The sequence below is a fragment of the Mesoplodon mirus genome, assembly GCF_964341445.2.
Source record: "Mesoplodon mirus genome assembly, chromosome: X".
In the NCBI taxonomy this organism is placed as follows: Eukaryota; Metazoa; Chordata; class Mammalia; order Artiodactyla; family Ziphiidae; genus Mesoplodon; species Mesoplodon mirus.
This window is the reverse complement of record NC_138981.1, coordinates 41,762,200-41,784,257: the sequence shown is the minus strand read 5'-3', so window position 1 is coordinate 41,784,257 and position 22,058 is coordinate 41,762,200. Positions and strand designations below refer to the sequence as shown.

The 22,058-nt window shown below is 35.9% G+C and overlaps 1 protein-coding gene across 8 annotated transcripts in view; it reads right to left on the bottom strand.

The window, feature by feature from the left end:
* KDM6A (lysine demethylase 6A) overlaps window positions 1–22,058 on the bottom strand; it is a 207,013-nt gene that overhangs the window by 118,373 nt on the left and 66,582 nt on the right. For all 8 annotated transcript variants that reach the window (XM_082609054.1, XM_082609056.1, XM_082609055.1 and 5 more), the window contains exons 3-4: window positions 14,765–14,873; window positions 5,894–5,943 (exon numbers count right to left, since the gene is read on the bottom strand). In XM_082609054.1, the coding sequence (XP_082465180.1) occupies window positions 5,894–5,943; window positions 14,765–14,873 (159 nt within the window). The remainder of the gene's footprint in view (window positions 1–5,893; window positions 5,944–14,764; window positions 14,874–22,058) is intronic.

Here is a 22,058-nt window from a genome sequence, read left to right as displayed (position 1 = left end):
GAATAAACCTACCTAAGGAGACAAAAGACCTGTATGCAGAAAACTATAACACACTGATGAAAGAAATTAAAAATGATACAAACAGATGGAGAGATATACCATGTTCTTGGACTGGAAGAATCAACATTGTGAAAATGACTCTACTACCCAAAGCAATCTACAGATTCAATGCAATCCCTATCAAACTACCAATGGCATTTTTCACAGAACTAGAACAAAAAAATTCACAATTTGTATAGAAACACAAAAGACCCCGAAGAGCCAAAGCAATCTTGAGGCAGAAAAAGAGCTGGAGGAATCGGGCTCCCAGACTTCAGACTATACTACAAAGCTACAGTAATCAAAACAGTATGGTACTGGCACAAAAACAGAAATACAGATCAATGGAACAGGAGAGAAAGCCCAGAGATAAAGCCACACACATATGGTCACCTTATCTTTGATAAAGGAGGCAAGAATATACAATGGAGAAAAGACAGCCCCTTCAATAAGTGGTGCTGGGAAAACTGGACAGTTACATGTAAAAGTATGAAATTAGAACACTCCCTAACACCATACACAAAAATAAACTCAAAATGGATTAAAGACCTAAATGTTAGGCCAGGCACTATCAAACTCTTAGAGGAAAATGTAGGCAGAACACTCTATGACATAAATCACAGCAAGATCCTTTTTGACCCACCTCCTAGAGAAATGGAAATAAAAACAAAAATAAACAAATGGGACCTAATGAAACTTAACAGCTTTTGCACAACAAAGGAAACCATAAACAAGACGAAAAGACAACCCTCAGAATGGGAGAATATATTTGCAAATGAAGTAGCTGACAAAGGATTAATCTGCAAAACTTACAAGCAGCTCAATATCAAAAAAACAAACAACCCAATCCAAAAATGGGCAGAAGACCTAAATAGACATTTCTCCAAAGATATACAGATTGCCAACAAACACATGAAAGGATGCTCAACATCACACATCATTAGAGAAATGCAAATTAAAACTACAATGGGGTATCACCTCACACCAGTCAGAATGGCCACCATCAAAATATCTACAAACAACAAATGCTGGAGACGGTGTAGAGAAAAGGAAACCCTCTTGCACTGTTGGTGGGAATGTAAACTGATACAGCCACTATGAAAAACAGTATGGAGGTTCCCTTAAAAAACTACAAATAGAACTATCATACGACCCAGCAATCCCACTACTGGCATATACCCTGAGAAAACCATAATTCAAAAAGAGTCATGTACCACAGTGTTCACTGCAGCTCTATTTACAATAGCCAGGACATGGAAGTGTCCATCGACAGATGAATGGATAAGGAAGATGTGGCACATATATACAATGGAATATTACTCAGCCATAAAAAGAAACGAAATTGAGTTATTTGGAGTGAGGTGGATGGACCTAGAGACTGTCATACAGAGTGAAGTAAGTCAGAAAGAGAAAAACAAATACTGTATGCTAACACATATATATGGAATCTTAAAAAAAAAATTTTAAAAAAGAAGGTTCTGAAGAACCTAGGGGCAGGACAGGAATAAAGACGCAGACATAGAGAACGGACTTGAGGACACGGGGAAGGGGAAGGGGGAAGGGTAAGCTGGGATGAAGTGAGAGAGTGGCATGGACATATATACACTACCAAATGTAAAACAGATAGCTAGTGGGAAGCAGCCACATAGCACAGGGAGATCAGTTTGGTGCTTTGTGACCACCTAGTAGGGTGGGATAGGGAGGGTGGGAGGGAGACGCAAGAGGGAGAAGAATGGGAATATATGTATATGCATAGCTGATTCACTTTGTTTTAAAGCAGAAACTAAGAGACCACTGTAAAGCAATTATACTCCAATAAAGATGTTAAGAAAAGAAAAAGGAAAAAAAAAAGAAAAAATAGACATATACAACATAATGTAACAGGAGTATAACAGAGGATCTAGCAACAGACAGAAAACTAAATGGTCAACTGATTTTTATCAAAGAGGAAATAAATAGTAAATCAAATTTGAAAGGACAGTCTTTCCAATGAATGATGCTAGAACAACTGGATATGTGTTCAAGGGGTGGGGAAGAACACTGATGCTCATCTCACATCATGAACAACCTGAAATGTATCATAAACCAAAATTTAAGAAATGTGATTATAGAACTCCTGGGGAAAAAAAGCTGAGGAAATCTTTATGATCTTCAGGTAGGCAAAGAGTTCTTAGCAGAACACAAAAACCACAAGCTATAAAAGAAAAAAATTATTAAATGGACTTCATCAAGATTATAAATATTTGCTCGTAAAAAGGCATAATTAAGAAAACAAAAAGCAAGCCACAGACTGTGAGAAAGTATTTGCAAAACATATCTGACAAAGGGAATACGCAAAGAGCCCATGCAACTCAATTAATAATACACAAAGAGAAGTTAAAAATCAGCAAAAGATGTGAACAGATAATAACAAAAGGTACATGAAAGGCCAATAGCACATACAAGATGCTCAACATCACTATCATTGGGGAAACACAGATAAAACCAAAATGAAAAACCACTACTTACTTACTAGAATGGCTAAAGTTAAAAAGATTGCAGTACCGAGTGATATCCAAGATATAGAACAATTGAGAATCTCATATATTGCTAGTAAGAATGTGAAATGGTACAGCCACTTTGGAGAAGTTTGGCAGTTAACTCCACAACTGCAATGTGACCCGGCATTTCCAAATCCTAGGTATATATACCAAGAGAAGTGAAAACCTATGTCTACACAGAAACAAATAATGTTCACAGCACTTCATTCATGTTTATCAAAAGCTGGACACAACCCTAATGTCTGTCAACTAATAAATGGGAAAATTAATTGTGGTATAATCATTCTATGAGATACTACATAACAATGAAAAGGAATACAATACTGATACACACAAGAACATGGATGAATCTCAAAAACAGTATGTTAAACTAAAACAAAAAAATACATGCTATTTGAATCCAGGTGTGTGATATTCTAGGAACGGCAAAATTCGAGTTCCAGAAAGCATATACACAAATAACTGGTTGCCTGGGACCAGGGGTCAAGAATGGGAATCAACTGTAAAGGGGGACAATGGAACACTTTGAGTGATAGGAACATTCTATATCTTAATTGCAGTAATGATTACACAACCCCATATAAATTGCCGAAATGCAGCAAATTTGAACACTTAAAATAATGTAAATGATACTTCAAAAAAGCTGGAGAGAAAAATCATCAGCTATTTTTGTGGAGTTAAAGAATAAACTTAGATGTTCCTCACACTATAAATCAGGGATAAATCCCAAATGGACCAGAGATTTAAATTAAAAACTAAAACCATTCAAGTACTAAAAGAAAACGTGGATGAATTTCTCTAACACCTGGGAGTGAGGAAAAAACTATCCTATGATTCAAAATGCAGGTGCAATTTAGAAAAAGACTGATAAATTTGACTAGATAGAAATAACTTCTGCATGGACAAACACACAAAAGCAAAATAAAACAATAAATGAAAACTGCAATTTTTATCACAAATAAAGGATAAATATAGATCATACATAAAATATGGCTATACAAAACAGAAAGAAAACAATGGCCCAACTGAAGAGAAATGAACAAATATTTCAAAGAAAAGGAAACACAAATAGTCTTTAAACTTCAATTAAAAATTCAATTAAGAAAATGCAAGTTAAAACAACAAGACACCATTTCTCACCTATCAGATTTCACAAAAAGCCTGCTGATATAAACTTTCTTGGTTAAGACCAAGGGGAAACAAGAGCTCCCACAGGAGTGGTTCACACCACTAGACCCAGCAATCCCAATTATCAAGGAATCTATACGAAAGAGAATCTATACCAAAGAACACTAACAAAAAGACACTTTTACTATTTACTGCAGTACTATCTGTACTGAAGCAACTGATTGAATAAACAATGGAAGAAATCACCATGACATTGGATTAGGCAAAGATTTCTTAGCTACAAAACCAAAAGCCCAAGCAATGAAAGAAAGTTGAGAAATTGGATGTCATCAAAATTTTTAATTTTTGCACTTCAAACTACACTATCAAGAAAATGAAAATATAAGCCACAGACTTTGAGAAAATATTTGCAAATTATATATCCGATAAGGGGTTGTATCCGGAATGTATAAAGAACTCTTACAACACACCAATTTTTTTTTTTTTTTTTTTAAGTTTTCGGCCGCGCCACACAGCATGTGGGATCTTAGTTACCAGATCAGGGATCAAACCCATGCACCCTGCATTGGAAGCGTGGAGTCTTAAACACTGAACCGCCAGGGAAGTCCCAACACACTAATTTTTTAAAAACCAAATTTAAAAATCGGCAAAGGGTTTACAGAGGCATTTCACCAAAGAATATACACAAATAGCTAATGTGGTCATTAAACAGTGCTCAACATCAGTCATTAGGAAAATGCAAATAAGAACTGTAATAATGAGGATATGGAGAAACTGGAACCCTCATACACTGCTGGTGAGAATGTAAAATGTTACAGCCACCCTGGAAAACAATTTTGGCAGTTTCTCAAAATGTTAAACATAGATTTACTTTACAACCTGGCAATTCCACCCGTTTATTTACCGAAGAGAACTGAAACTATATATGTCCACACAAAAACTTGTATACAGATGTTCACAGGAGCATTATTCACAATAGCCAAAAAGTGGAGACAACTAAAATGCTCAACTGATGAATGGATAAATAAAATATGGTATAACCACACAATTGAATATTATTAGATAATAAAAAGGAATAAAGTATTAATACATGCTACACATGGATCAACCTTAAAAATATATGCTTAGTGAAAGAAGTCAGTCACAAAAGATTACATATTATATGATTCCATTTATATGAAATACCCAGAAAATACAAATACACAGAGACAGAAAGTAGATTAGTACTCGCCAGGGGTTGGGCATGAGGTTTCATTACAGTGAGATAGACATGTCCTAAAATAAGACTTTGGTTATGGTTGCACAACTCTGAAAATTTACTAAAAGTCACTGAATGGCATAAAGAAGTTGAATTTTATGGTATTTAATTACAATTCAATAAGCTTTAAAAAGAAGAAAAGATAAGCCATAGACTAGAAAAGATATTTTCAATATATTTTTTAAATTACCAAAATATACTGTTAAAACTTCTACATATCAAAAAGAAACATAAATTAGGCAATAGAAAAAATAAAATCCACCTTAAAAATCTGAAATGGCAATTCAGATAAAGAAACCCCACTGGTCAGTAAACTTATACTTAAAGTAAACATGATGTGAAAGGTTAACCTGTCCAGGTAACTTTATGCACTGCTTAAACTAAGAAAATAGATGATTCATTGCTGTGCACAGTTCTTCATTTAGGTATTGGTCTTTTAAAAAATGGTTAGGTTCAGCTGTCCTCAGAGCTCCAATTATAGACAGACTATACCAATAAAGATTTTCATTTATGCCTTCCCTTTTCAGCCTGATACAGCCATCTTCAGACTTCTTTTATTCCTAGGTACCAACTTAAGAAAACTGAAGAATCATTTTGTTGCCATTTGATTTTAATGGCTTCAGCTTTCACACTTTGGATCATCTTTGGCCAACAAACTGTGTCAGAATAATCTAATTCTTTTAACGAAATACAAGTTGATCATACAAGACAGCACAAGTGAAGAACACTCATTTTTCCCTTTCCAATCCCTTTTGCCTAGAAGTAATATTTTCAATTAACAAAACAAACAAAAAAGCAAGAGCACAATTTGTTTTGAGTATAAACAGCAGTAATCTGCCAGAGAAGAGAAGGGGAGGGAAGAGGGGAAGGGAAGGGAAGGGGAAGAGGGAAAGAGGGGAAGGGAAGGGGAATGCAAATGTGCACTAACCTTCCAGTAGTCAGATTGTAAACTGTAGTACCTCTGGTATGCAGATAATGCTGAAAGAAGGAAAATAAGCATGAGTCACAATTATGTCCCATTTCAAAATCAATTAACAAGTTTTAAGAAACATTACAACAAAATTCCCATCATACCCACCTCCCAGCAGATAGTGATATTTAAAACCAAACAATTTAAACTCTGGGGCATCCCTACTCATAGTCAGACATGGTAACAAATGTCAAATATATAGGAGTTCAAGGAAGTAAAACCATGGTCACATTTCAGACCTGCACTTGAACAGAATCTGGGCAACCTCTTGAAACAACTTGACCTTCCTCAGAGACCAAATCTGATAAATGGATTAATACTCCAGAATGTGATGGGTCGTTTGTTCTAACAAGGGATTTCACTTCCAAAAATGACTAAGAGCTCAACCACTTCAAAGAGCAAAGGAACTACAGTTGACTCTTGAACAACACAGATGTAAGGGGCACTGACCTCCGCACAGTAGAATAGCCAAGTATAACTTATCGACGGCTCTCTGGATCCACAGTTCTGTATCCTCGGATTCAACCGACCACAGATCATGTAGTGCTATAGTATTTACTATTGAAAAAATTCCATGTGTAAGTGGACCTGTGAAGTTCAAACCCCTGTTGTTCAAGGGTCAACTGTATTCCTTTTGTGCTGCTCCCTTTCATACAATCAAAAAACAAAACAAAACAAAACAAAACCCAGCCCACAATTACCTTACCCCAAACTCCAACTCAATTCCAAAATAGGGCATCCCATACCCCTAAATCCATCTCAAGGTATAACAGGCTCTGGAAAAAATTAAGGTACAGTCGTCCCTCAGTATCTGCAGTGGATTATTGGTCCCAGGACCTGCCGTAGATACCAAGATCCACTGTGATCAGATCCTATAGTCGGCCCTGCGTGTGCACAGATTCCACATCCATGGATGATAAAAATAGTAGTACATATATGTACTGAAAAAATCCCACATATAAGAGGACCTGCAAGGCTCAAACCCGTGTTGTTGAACAGTCAACTGTAGCACTTGTCAATCCAAAAACTCAGTGAGGGGCAGGCGGTAACAAAGTAAAGTAAAGGTTATACATGCACATTAGAATTGGTAGAGTCTTTTTTAAAAAACTCATGAGCAATAAATAAGTCACGGGGGTGTAATGTGCAGCATGATGACTATAATTAATAATACTGTATTGCATATTTGAAAGCTGCTAAGAGTAAATCTTAAAACTTCTCATCACAAGAAAAAATATTGTAACTGTGTATGGTGACAGATGTTAACTAGACTTACTATGATCATTCCACAATATATGAAAACATCAAATCATTATGTTATACACCTGAAACTAATAGTTATATATCAATTATGCCTCAATTTTTAAAAAGAGTAACATATTTTCAAATAAGATTTTCAACACGTGTAACAGAATTTTATACTGAAAAAAATGGGGAGGGTGGAAATTAACATTTTCTAAAACTCCAGGTATAATGTTTTCATACTGTTTATCAGTAAGCAGCCAAAATGAATACCATATAGAATACCACATAGAGAACTTCCTGAGTATGTTCAAATTAGAGGAGCATCACCCAAAAAAATCATCACGTATCTGAACAAGTAACTTATTTGAATAATGTTCATCATTTTTGCACAAAGATGATGCCAACCAACCTATCACTGGAAGGACATTTAGACTGTAATTTTTCCAGTTTTGAGGAAGAGGTGATTTCAAGCCATCTTCTGCTTTCTCGTTCTTCATACATGAGTGTAGCTAGCTCATAAAGATCACTGATTAATGGTTTTCTAAAAAGAAAAGCAAACCAACTTACCAAGCTAGACAGAATAGTCAAATAAGGTTTGACGGATTTATAGAGAACAGTCATGGAAAAGGTGTTTTCTCTCTACTGCCTGATGTCAACAAGGAAGCATATATCACCAACTGCCACCACAAGGGGAACTCTTCTTAAGATGAAGCCCATAGAAGATAGCAGCAGAAACAGATGGAAAGTACTGGATACTTCTAGACTTTGAACTATATCTAGTGCACAACTCACCTATGAACTTTCAATTATATGAGGGAATAAATCTCCTTATTGTTCAAGCTAGAATCAAGTCTTTGATACTTGTGCCTCCTAACCAAGAGAAGCCAGGGTCCCTGACAATTTTGTGCAAGCACCACATCAAGCCTGGACTGCCCTTTTAACAGGAATTTCAACAAACTTGAAGGGTATGTTTCCAATAACCTGAAAAACAATATATATTACATGACTTCACAAAATTCCCATTTTAGAATTTGAAGAGCCCTTAAAGAGACAGTATGATGTCACTGAAACCGAGGTACAAGAAGCCTATGTGATTATCAATTGGGAGAAACATGGCATCCATACTACAATATGATGAACTGAGAAATAAATACAAGCCCTCAAATTCAAAGTCACAAAAGTAAATGCCCCAAATTTCAAGCACAGATTTGTAAATGAGACACTTCAATGAGCATCTGTTATCTTTCCATTCATTTACACATTTCTCAACAATTATACTTTACTCCATTAGGCCTAGGATCCTATATTTTAAGAAAGACCTTAACATATTTAACATGTTTCCTAATCCAAATAAATCATTAAAACTCTACAAGTACCCATCACCAGAGTCTCTCTAATGAAATCCTTTTAACCAAAGCACAGTCCTTATTTCCAATCTTTAAGTCAGTTAACCTATTGTGAAAAAAAATTCCTACTCCACTGTAACTAGATTTTCCTTAAGTCCTTAATAGAGAATGAGGGAAATCATATATTTAGACATACTTATAATGCTTAAAATCGGTTTCAGGATTGTACCATACGTCTAATGGGCTTTTCCTTCCCTAAATCACCTAATCTTCACTTGGAGATCCCTGAGTTATTTACTGGCTCAAGAAGTCCTTGTTCGGGCTTCCCTGGTGGTGCAGTGGTTGAGAGTCCACCTGCCGATGCAGGGGACACGGGTTCATGCCCCAGTCCGGGAAGATCTCACACGTCGCGCAGCGGCTGGGCCCGTGAGCCATGGCCGCTGAGCCTGCGCGTCCGGAGCCTGTGCTCCGCAACGGGAGAGGCCACAACAGTGAGAGGCCCGCGTACCGCACAAAAAAAAAAAAAAAAAAGAAGTCCTTGTTCATCCCACTAGGAAATCTTTTTAACAGTACTTCAGGCAAGACTGTCGTTTTCTTTTGCCACTTAACCAAGAATGGTGTGCTCAAACATATTAATTTCAACTCTCTATCAACAAATTTCCAAAGGTCAGATCTTTTTAATCGTTGGAATCAACTTTATTTACAGACAGACTTTTTTCATAATTTTGAGTTTTATTTTGTTTTTAAATAAGCCCATTTAGTCTGTGTAGACTTAAAAAAAGAGACAAAAATATAATGAATTTAAAGGATTATAGAAAACTGGCAGAGTACTAACAAAGTAACCAGGTCTAAAAAAATTAAATGCAAAAGAAAACAAAAAAGCAAAAATACAAATGCAAATAAGAAGGAAGTTAAATTTAACTTTCTGCCAGAAAAAGGGAGTCTCCTTCAGAGTAAGATACAACAGAAATGCAAGGAAGAAAAATATTTAAAATTCAATCTACACTCACATTAGACTATGCACTAACTGCAGGCAGAACCCAGCATTTCTCTTTTCATCTCTAGCCCAATGTATAACACTATAGGCAGCAGGTTAGCTGCTCACAGGTGAGTCTATGGGTATGGAAGAAAAGGAAAGAAAAGAAGTACAAGTAAATCTGTCAGTTGCACTGACTGTCATCTTTAGGCCAGAACAAGTTGTGACTGCCTAAGATTATTATTATTAGGTCAACAGATCTTTGATTATTTTTATCTGAGGCTGAACTAAAAAGTTGTATTTATGCCCTGGGATAAATGAGATCTCAGAGAGCTTATACTAACTGCTTCACTGTATATAAATGACTGATGTACCTAACTCCCTAGCACCTTTCTGCCTTCTCAAATCTATGACTGCCTAAAACACATCTTCCCTTATATGTAGCATTCATACACATTAACATTTGAAAAACCCTCTGGATAGTATCCAACACGACAGACCTTTGTTCCTAAGATTACAGAGACAAGCAGACAGGAAGTTGGAAAAGCAAAGAAACAAATCTGGAATCCTTTTACTCCTCTATCAGCATCTTCACTGAGGTTTTCAAGTCAAATTAATACATCTACTGAGATCTCAGATTTACTACTTCTTTGTCGTTATTAAAATAATATACTCCTCGAGGTCTTTATTTTTATTTTTTTATTTTTTTGGCCACGCAGCATGCGAGATCTTAGTTCCCCAACTAGGGATCGAACCTGTGCCCCCTGCAGTGGAAAGGCAGAGTCTCAAGCACTGGACCGCCAGGGAAGTCCCTCCTTGAGGTTTTTAATATCGCACATTTGGTTTACTACAAGAACCATCAAGTAGCTGTCTTATTTGTATTCCTTCAATGTGTTCTACCACCAGCTCTCTAGTTCTTGAAGCTACGACTTTTGCTCGTTGCCTGGATATGGACTTCTGACAACCTGGGTTATGGTCACTATTTTTTTCCCTTGGGTTATTTTTCTCAATTGCATTTTCTAATTCTAGGCCACAAGTAGACTGAACAAAATCAATTATTCCCAAATTGTGATGAGAGGGAGTGGAGGCACAAGTGATTTTTTTATATCAGTAAATAGGTTTAAATAAAGTTATATAGAGAAAGAGGGTACAATGACTACAAATGCAATGAAAACACATGAATGATCACCTTAACTGTATCAGCTTTCAGAAAGGTACATCATATTCATTCTATGTCTATTACATGCCAGTTTATATCAGTATTCTGGATTTTCATTTCATTTTACTATTTCAACACAAAGTAAATTTGTATCATATATACTATGCAAACTATCCCAATGACTATCTGAAAGAACTTTTAAACAAAGAGCAGATTCTTAAAAGAATGACAACCTTTAGTTCCAACAACCATGACAATAAAGAGATGAACCATGCAAGGATCCAAAAAAAGGCAATTTTTGGAGAAGCCAAACTCAAGATCTATTATTGGAAAACATGCACTTTATGTCCTTATACTGTATATATCCTAGGATGGAGTGTTGTCATTCCACCCAAGAAACATAGAAAGAGAGAAAGACAAAAAAAGCTCACCAACTCTGACTTGAGACTTCTCCACATAAGCAACTCTTAGCATGTAACTTGCCCTAGCCATTTATAATTACTGAGGAACTAAAACAACCAAAACCTACTTTGCCCAAAAGTGATAGATAGACAATGCAACAAATGACCAATTACTTGAAGGAAGGAGGAAAGGGAGAAAAATCTATTGTCAGGTGGAATTTCAGGGAAAACTTTCAGCTTACCACAAACCATGAAGAAACTATTTGTAAAAGTGTCAAGGTTTTCATACTAATATCAGGAATGATTAATTATTGTATCTCCTTCAACTAATTTTTTTACTTCTGGAATTTTTACTATCTGCACCCCAAGTCTCTTACCTCAGAGTTTCTATCTTTTTATAACTTTGCTGTGTACTGAGGTACTTTACTACCGGATTTTCTAAGCAATCAACTTAACTTAATGACGATTCTCTCCTATAATCTGCCATACATATTCACAAATATTTACATATAATTTCTATTAATTAAACTGCGCCTGAGACCCATCACATATATTCACAAGAATATATACACTTGTCCTTCAGCCCAGGGTTCTCTGTCTCTCAGGTTGTTCTTCAACTCAAAGAAGAGAAATCACAGTACCATCTCCATGGCTTAAGGCAGTCTGTCTGACAGCCCCATCAGCTGTTTGGTTCAGCTGAGGTTGACAGGTTAGCTGTGGGGGTAGGAGTGGAAAGGAGGTATGATAGACACTATAAAGAACCACTCAAATCCCACTTCAAGGAAGGACTGTTGGCAGTCTTGCGTACAAGAGAGCCTCTAGCAGTGAGTTGTCTTAAGCTGAGGAGAGCAACCTTGCCTGAGGTCACACTCCTTCCCATGTCCAGTATGGAATGGATGGAGTATAATGGCCTGGTCATCTTGGCCCAACCAGTGATAGCCATTCTAGCTCCGGGGCTCCCCATGGAGGTGGCCAAGGCTGTCACAGCTTAACTTCTCCCTCTGTCCAATCCTGGTTCCATTTCCCACCTTCCACAGTGCTGATCCTAAAGGTACTCCATACTAAACATCTTGTATGCTAAACTCACTGCAGAGGAATCCAACCAACAACAGGCTAAGTGCAATGAGCCTCCAGCCTCCATTTTCCCGCAATCCTCTAACCAATTACTTTTTCAGGATAAATTCCTAGAAGCCTAATAACCAAATCAAGTGATGGAAAATTTTTAAAATTCTTCATACATATCACCAACCAGAAAGACTAAAAAAATGTTTTATTAGGTCTTTTTATCTTCCCCTTCAAGTTCCTCTGTAATGACAGAAAAGGTAATTTTTAATTAATAAATCCATAACAGTAATGACAACCAAAGTATACTATCTACAGATCAGAAATTTTTAGAAATTCATATAAGACAGGGAGTAGATGAGATCAGAGTAAGAAATAAGGGCAGAAAAACCACGGTCCAAAATGTACACAAAATATTTTCTACCATTTTCTACTCCAAAAGTAGAAGCAGTTTTTCATAAGAAACCCCAAACTCTGAAAATTTCATGCACAAGAGGACTCAGGACAGTATTTAAAGAACTGTCCTCAGAATAAACAGGGCCAGTAAATCCCCCACATACATACATACATCTGAGCAGTCTACTCACATGTTCACTGAACAGTTTATGTTTATTTCCCAGTAAGTTATGGTTTGTAATCTGTTCTCTAAAAGTAAACATCTATTTGGCTGGGGCTAGAGGTTCTCATCTTTTACTGGTTCCAAAGAAAAAAGGAGAAAGTAGCCTGAGGTAACAAATGTCTCCATAAATTGGTGATGATGTGTGGAAGGGGCTACTAGAGACTGGCTCTAGTCTGGGACTTCTGGGATGACCGTGAAGAGAATGGATAGAAAGAGTTCAATAATTAGTACTTTTAAAGGATTTTTTTTAAGTGGAAATGTGGTCAATAAAGCCTCAAGGATGAATTCAAACAACAACTCTCGTCTAGGAAATAAGAAGCCATCAGCTTGAAATACTAAAATATACTGAAATACAAATGTATACCTCTGCATTCATTCTCTCCTTCCTCTTCTTCCTATTACAAATTATCAATGGCCAGTTCATCTACACAACAGCCAACGGGTCCCAGAGCACACCTTTTCAAGGACTTAAATCCTTGGGTTATCCCTCTCTTCTCCCATCTTTCTAGATTACTCCTACCAGCTAATTTGCCAACATTGTCTAGTTGCCACATGCCCCCTACCACACCTTCCAAAAAATAAAAAAATACCTCCAAAACAAATATCCCTGGATTCTTCATTACCTTCACAGCCAAACATTTTATAAATGGAAAATGTAGCTAAATTCATATACTAATAAAGTTTTAAAAGCTTATATATATATTTTTTTCATTTATTTTAAATGACCACTAAGCAATAAGGACATACAGCCACATATGCAAACCTAATTTTCAAGTCTGGGTCTCTGTTTATATGCTCTTAAACTAGTGCGCTCTCCAAATAAAAGGTGCAACATTGAAAAATCAGATTGTGCAGAACTCTGTATTATTTCTTTTGTATAATGCCTTCCTTTAAATAAGTTACTGTTTTAATTAAAGTATCTAATAGATTGTTAAATAATTATCAATACCTATTACCCTGAAGTCACTTTGCTAAGTACTAACCAGTTTCACACAGGAATCCCAAAACCCCTGAGCAGCTACCACATCCTCCCCTCGTTTTACAGATTACAGATAGAAGCTCAGGGATGTTTATATAATCTGTTAAAAGTAATGCAGCTGAACCACAGAGGTGAGCTGGGGAATAAGCCTAATTTCAAACCCCACAGCATACCTGTCTCAAAGTAAAATTGTATTTTCATTAGGGAAGTATTCACTTGACCTAACATAATTAAACACGAACAATCCTTCACTCTAGCCCTGAACAACCTTTCAGTTGTTCAGCCCACCTAAATACATTTGTGGAAAACAGCATAAGTCTATCCACTCCACATTAAAATGTTTACTATCATCAAAAGGTTAAAAATGTTATTGAATATAAGAATATAGTTTTTCTTTGCCTTTGGTACTGAGGGGTGTGGTGTTTGGGGGGTGCTTTTAACTTCCTAAGTGAGTAATGGCCTGGGTCAGCAGCTTGGTACCATAAAAAGAACACATCTTGGGGGGCTACCTTCAATAATTTAACTCACTTACTTCTGACAGGAAAAACTTTTCAAATGAATAAAAAAATGCTTTATCCAACGCTCAAGCTCATGTGTGATCATCTCTCTATGTTACTTACCTTTACAATAACATGGCTACAGACCAGGTTTTCATTCAAATATTTTCTAGCTAAAATGGAAGTTAAAGGATAAAGAAGAGAAATGCTGAGTTTGTGTTACTTTTCCAAAGTGTCCATCAATGGCTCACTTTCTACTATAGTTGAGCCTTTAAAAAAGCAGGAATTTTTCACAAGGCAGAACAAAACAGTGGTACACATGTAGGTGGTTATCAGTTTAGCTGAATGGTCAACTTACTGCTGATTTACATGGAGTCATGTGAACTTTTCCCATTTCCATCTACTCCACTTTTCTCATTGTTTTTAGGATGTTCACAAGCTCATAATTTCTTAGAAGTAAAAATGGTAATACCTCCGATAGAGTACAATTACAGTTATTTTGAATACATATATAAATCAAACAGTAATTAACAAGGGGAAAAAATTACCTTTTGGATAATCTTCCAATAAGAGGTTGAAGTGACCTAATTGACAAAAGAAATCAGATTCCACTTTTCCTTCAGCTTTTAAGATTAGAGATTCGTAGCAGCGAACAGCCTAGAAATAAAAAATACAAACATTTAAGAAAAAGACAAAACCCTAAAATACATTTCCTTCCTGAGATAATGCATATAATCCTCCATTCAATCACCCAAGAAATCAGTATATTTTACTTCCTCAGATATAGCCAATGCAGCATTCTTCTAAAATACCTATTTATTAAAAGAACCACTAATTATGGCGTAAGTGCTTTTCCTACTTATAAAAAGGAAATACTTGCCAAATAAGATAATGTAGGAACACTTTGATAACTTTATTCATTAGCTGTAAATCTAAATTTTTACTGTGGTCCATGTTGACATAAACAAATATATCAATCTTTTCCACAAATGGGAAGAACTTTATTGAATCACATGAGAATTCACAGAATCTCCAGAGTAATAATAACTACGATTTATACTGAAGAGCTACTTTTTACCATCACCTCTACCCACTCAGACTACCATAAACTTTCAATTGTCTTTCAATTATCTTCTTATGATACACGTCATACCCACCAACTCTAACTCTATTCCTAATTTTACCCCCATTCCAATACATGCATATGCACTCACTCTCAGTTTGTTCCCTGAAGAAAAAAAGTAACAGTATTTTAAGGATATCATTCTTTTCTTGTAATCCAGAAGAGTGCAGGGGGAAAAAAATGAATGATGGAAAGAACAGGATTCTGGAGTCTGACAAATTCCAGTCATCATTAGCTACAGGAGATCCTGGGGAACTTATCGTCTCTGATTCTCAGTTTTAATAACACTCAAAGGGCTGATTAAAGGATTAAAACTAGAAAACTTCTCTAAGGGTTTATCACAGTGCTTAGCACTCCATAGGTACTTAATAATTGTTTCTCTACCTTCTACTTAGGTTAAGATAAAAAGCTCCAACTCTTCCAGGATTGTTTCAAGCACCCCAATAATTTTGTCAAAATTTCCCTAACAATCTACACTACAATGTTGTTAGGCTTTATTGTGTCCTGGAGTCACTGAAGAAAAAAATGTGTATGATTTCTCAAATGTCTGAGTACACTCTCAGGTTTGGTGTCCATAAAAAATAGTTTCCATTATCAAAAAATCCTTTCACCACCGCTTCAAGAGCTTTTGATGGGATAAGAAAGTGTGATGTGGGGCATGGTACCCACTCAAAATGCCTTAATTTTTCCTCTCCTGTAAAATACAGAGCCTTTGATGAAGAGTTTCAAAATTTAAAATTTACCTATCCAAAGCACATACATAAATACTTATCAAGTTTGGAGAAGCCATCCTAAACAAGGCGAATTTTGGGATGATTTTACCATCCTTAAAGTCTAACATTTATTAAAAGGGACTGTCTTCAGTTCTTATTCCACTCTTAACTATCTAAATGTGCATATATACCAAATCACAATCACTGAAAACTTATCATTCTGCTTCCTTATAATTAAAAGAGCCTGAATGCTACACTGACATCTCAGAAATTACTATAATTTGGAGGCATGAAATTTCAAGATCCTCTTTATTTAAGTCATATATAATCCTATCTGGCAGATGGTTAGAGTACAAAAATATAATTTATTTCAGTGATTTTTAATATCACTGAAATTCATAAAATTATTGGGCTACAGTATGACAATTATTAATTTTTACACTAAATAAAATGACTTTTTAAAGCTAATAATGGCATTGTAAAAAAGCTAGTTATTGTCTTTGTTTTTTAAACTCTTAGTTAGATAGTTAGAAACTTTTGCTACTGCTCTCTGATAATTTCTCATGGCTGATTAGCATTAAATTTACAAGCAAATATAGTTTCATGGTGAAAAAGATTTCAAGATACAAACACGAATAAATTTTCTTTAATAATCTAAGCAAAAAGATGGCAACATCCTATACTTCCTCTTATCACCAAACATTGATGCCACTAGCATGATCATCTATTACCTATCTTCCACATTCCATTAAAAAAAGGAACACATCTAAAGTGAGTACTATACACAACTCTGATCATCACGAAACACAACACCAGGCAAATATCAGAACGGACACTCAGACTCAATCAACAGATTCATAGTAATTTCCAACAAGGCCAGCATGTACCTAAACCTACCAACTAATGTTAGTGGTCAAAAATGACGATGACAGAGCCAAATACCAAACAAAATGAAGATGAGCAAAAAGGCAGAATAAACGTTCCAAGCACCTTGTGTCACCATTTCATGGTGGAACTTCATGAATTTATTTGAAGTGTTTGAGATAAGCCCTGATATTAGATACAGGCAAATACTAACAATTTTTAAAAAGCATTTAAAGGAAAATAAATAAATGGGGCAATTTTCCAATACTACTAACTCATAAAATAACCTAGAATGAAACAGTGTTTTTATAGTAATGAGTTTCATTAAAAGGCTAGTTTTAAACATAGATGATATGTAGTCAGTTTAGATTTAGAACAAAGTTCAGGCAAACTTCTATAAAGCAAAAATATTTCTTGTTAAAAGGGTTACTTTTTTTTTAACATCTTTATTGGAGTATAATTGCTTTACATGGTGTGTTAGTTTCTGCTGTATAACAAAGTGAATCAGCTATACATAAACATATATCCCTTTACCTCCTCCCTCTTGCGTCTCCCTCCCACCCTCCGTATCCCACTCCTCTAGGTGGACACAAAGCACTGAGCTGATCTCCCTGTGCTATGTGGCTGCTTCCCACTAGCTATCTATTTTATATTTGGTAGTATATATATGTCCATGCCACTCTCTCACTTCGTCCCAGCTTACCCTTCCCCCTTCCCCGTGTCCTCAAGTCCGTTCTCTATGTCTGCGTCTTTATTCCTGTCCTGCCCATAGGTTCTTCAGAACCTTTTTTTTTTAAGATTCCATATATATGTGTTAGCATACGGTATTTGTTTTTCTCTTTCTGACTTACTTCACTCTGTATGACCGTCTCTAGGTCCATCCACCTCACTCCAAATAACTCAATTTCGTTTCTTTTTATGGCTGAGTAATATTCCATTGTATATATGTGCCACATCTTCTTTATCCATTCATCTGTTGATGGACACGTAGGTTGCTTCCACGTTCTGGCTATTGTAAATAGAGCTGCAATAAACACTGTGGTACATGACCCTTTTTTTTAGTTTTTTATTTATTTTTGGCTGTGTTGGGTCTTCGTTGCTGCGTGCAGGCTTTCTCTAGTTGCGGCAAGCAGGGGCTACTCTTCGACATGGTGCACAGACTTCTCATTGGGGTGGCTTCTCTTGTTGTGGAGCACGGGCTCTAGGCGTACGGGCTTCAGTAGTTGTAGTGGTGGCGCACGGGCTTAGCTGCTCCACGGTATGTGGGATCTTCCGGGACCAGGGATCAAACCAGTGTCCCCTGGATTGGCAGACAGATTCTTATCCACTGTGCCACCAGGGAAGCCCTACATGACTCTTTTTGAATTATGGTTTTCTCAGGGTATATGCCCCGTAGTGGGATTGCTGGGTCATATGGCAGTTTCATTTTTAGTTTTTTAAGGAACCTCCATACTGTTCTCCATAGTGGCTGTATCAATTTAACATTCTAAAAGGTTTACTTTTATATTCTTGCTTTTTCTTTTTTCATTTTAAATGTGCACAAATAAAATCATCGCCATATAGGATAAGTATGGTTTTGTACACATATGCATAGAAAAACAACTAGAATATAAAACAAATGATAAAAATAGAAAGTCTATAGTCCAGCCATATGGAAACTTTTTATTTTGTTCATTTTACAATTTTTCATAATTAAACTTAAAAATTATTATGCTTTCCTCCAGGATTCATACTACCTTTAGTGTAAGGATAGTCAGAAATGTGAACGAAAATCATTTGTACTAGATCATCATCATTCAACAGAGCACGTTCTGCAATGACAAAAATGTTCTATAATCTGTGCTGCCCAATATACTAGATATATGTGGCTATTGAGCACTTGAAACATGGCTAGTGCAACACAACTGAATTTTTAAATTATTTCATTAAATTTGTGTTTAAATTTATATAGACATATGGCAAATGAACAGTGTAGACTAGGTAATTTTTAAAGCTTAAAAACAACGAATATTCAACCCACATGCTAAATATTAAGAAAGCAAAATTTCTTATTTTTATAAATGAAAAACCTATAAAAATAATGGTATATCTTGCACTGGGGATGAGCAAGACCTTCCACAAAAATCACTTTAAAATCCTATAGTTGTTTATAGTTAGTGGCTTACACATCTATAATCGTTACAACCTACTTGAAAAAAAAAAACATTTAGAAGGGAAATAAAACAGTTAATCATTAAATACTAGAATCAAAGGAGAGTAAAGATTCTCCCAGCTACGTAGAGAGACTGGATGTCTTCCTCCCATTACAGTGCCATTTTCCACAATGTTCAATATAATTTGTGCTCGGTAGCTGCTTTGTTTTTATTATTTGAAAAAACAGTTATCTCAGAATAGTAATATTATCATTACCCGCTATTTCTAAACCTTGACAGATTACCGCTCATAAACACAGACGTGTAAATAATTTGGTTTTTTTTTTATGTTAAGCATTAAAGTCTTTTATGATAAACTTGGTCAATCCCTAGCTAAAATATGAGTTGTTACTATTTTAGAATTGTTAAGTATAGGCAACATCTAAACAAATGTGGGGTTTTTTCCAATTTGAAAGATTAGCTGAAGTAGTTGGGTGATATACAAATGGTAGAGAAAACTAATGTAGATTTAAATACCCCAAATGGTTTCCTTTTTTTCTCTTTCTTTCTTTCTTTGTAATGCCTGCTATGAATGCCCAGAGACAGAATCTCAACACAGTCCTAGTTTGGTGGCTCCCATTCTGAAGCCCTTCCTCTTCTATCAGGTTCCCAGATGCTTACTGCCTCCCTCACCTGTAAGCTCCGTCAGGGGAAGGGCTATATCCCAACCCATGATCACATGATAGGGGCTTAATATACATTTCTTGAATTAATGAAGCAATGTCATGTTATTATTTTAGGTTCTCGAATAACCCTCTCTTCTTTGTCCTAAACTTCCATTTCTTAGGAGCTGCAAGTCAGGATGCTATGGATTAATCTTATTAGTTATTTAAACTCATTTCCATTAAGATATAAATCACTGATATTTTAAATGAACCAAACTTTTAGGTTGAATATAATAAAAGCAAGCATGCAGTCCTGCCCATAATTCCTAAGTCCTGCCCATAATTCCTAAAAACAGCCACAGACATAAAAGATGGTTTAGCAGCTGACTAGGGATTGAAGCAGACTGCAGGTCAACATGTCATCCATGAAATAGGGCTACTAAAAATGTATTCATGGTCCAAATTAATGAAGTATATTACACAAATCAACACCAATAATCAGCTCACCAAGGTCTGCTCTGACCAGATCTCCAAAATTATCTTTAGTTCTGAGTGCCACATTTTAACAGGTGGTAACATAAAAAAGGTTACAAGTTTGGTGAAAGATGGAAAAACTATCATGTGAAAATGATTTTAACTGAGTTTAGTTGAGGAGAATCATCAGGGATGCTTTAGCTTTACTCAAATAGTTAAGAAGCTGTCACTTAGGAGAGAAGATTAATTGCACTTTGGGTAGTTCCAGACATCAGACCAGTGAATGGGTATAATTTACAAACAAGTTTAATTCAGTTCAATCAGAAAGGAGAAAAACTTAAATATGCCAAAAATTAAATGGGCCATCTTTCTTTGGCTCATATCAAAGAATTAAAGCATAAACTACTAAGGTATCTTAGTGGGGGGTAAAAAGGAGAGTTCTTACTTTGGATACAATTCTGAGCTGCATTTTTTAAAGATTCCTTGAGCTTCTCGGATATAAGCACACAATGTGTAATATTATATATAATACATAACCACACACAAACACACACGTGTATATGTGGATGGATCTCTCCTGACTTGATTCCATGATTACATTTTATTCACTTTGAATTTCCACAATTTCTAAATAAACATACTATCTTGACCTCCTCCCTCAAAACCATAAAAATGTGTGCATCACTAAAGCTGATATCCTTCCCAGAAATATGCCTCCTAAATCAGAAATCTTCCCCTTTCCAGGCACTCGCAATGCCTTTGCCTGTTTTTAAAATACCTTAGGAATCTGAAAGGGTTGAAAGTACCTGAGTCTAAACCATTTTTTGAAATTTCAACACGCCATTTTTTTAATGAAGGGTTACACGCTTAAAATGATAATATTATTGATTCTTAATGACATCCATTCCTGAACTTTTATATCAGACTTCCCTTTCTTCTCTTTTTAATTTCATTTACTATTTTTGAAAAGTTAAAATTTACACATCACCAGTTCTAAAGGGTATGTAGTGAAGTCTCTCTCCCAATCCTAACCCCAGCCACCCAGTCCCCTTTCCCAGATGCAACAAATGTAAAAAATTCTTACTATATTCAAGATTATTTTGTGCAGGTGCAAGCACGTATATTTTTCCCACCTTAGTACTAATGTTTACATATTTATATAAACACTGTTCTGTAACTTGCTTCAGATTATAGGAGTCCCTGATATCCTTTCTCCTCTTCTTCTCTGTTCATAGAATCCCTAAATTTAATTAGACATATGCTGACACAGAATAAATACTGGGATCCCCAGCCATCCTTGTGGGTGTGGCCTGGTGATTAAGTTCTGGCCAATGGGATATAAGGAAAGGACATGCTCCGCTTCAACCCCTCCTCCCCCTAGCTGAAAATCAGCCAGATGGTAGAAGTCACAAGCTGGGGATGGAGAGTAGGAAAACAGAGCCCAAGTTCCTAGTTCCTAGTAGAGTTCCAGAGCAGCCCAGAACTGATTGCCTCTGAGAATTCTTATTAAGAAATACATGAGTATGCAGCCCTCTTTCCTCATTTAAATCAAACAAACAAACAAAAAAGCAGCCTAATGAAATAATCATTAATGCATACCAACAGGATAAAGGGAAATTTAAAAAAAATCTAATTAACTGTCACCCACACGTAACATTTTAGAGAAGATACAAGAACTTATACATCTGTTACTCTACCCTATCTCCCTCACTCCACTTTTCAACTAATATACATCTTTTGCATCACAACAAAGTCAGTTAACAAAATTTAAGCATATCAGCATGGATCCTGGATTTCTCAGACTCTCTGGGCTCTGCATTCAGTGGATATGCTGGACGCTATCGAGTAAATCAGCATCATTCAAGAAACTA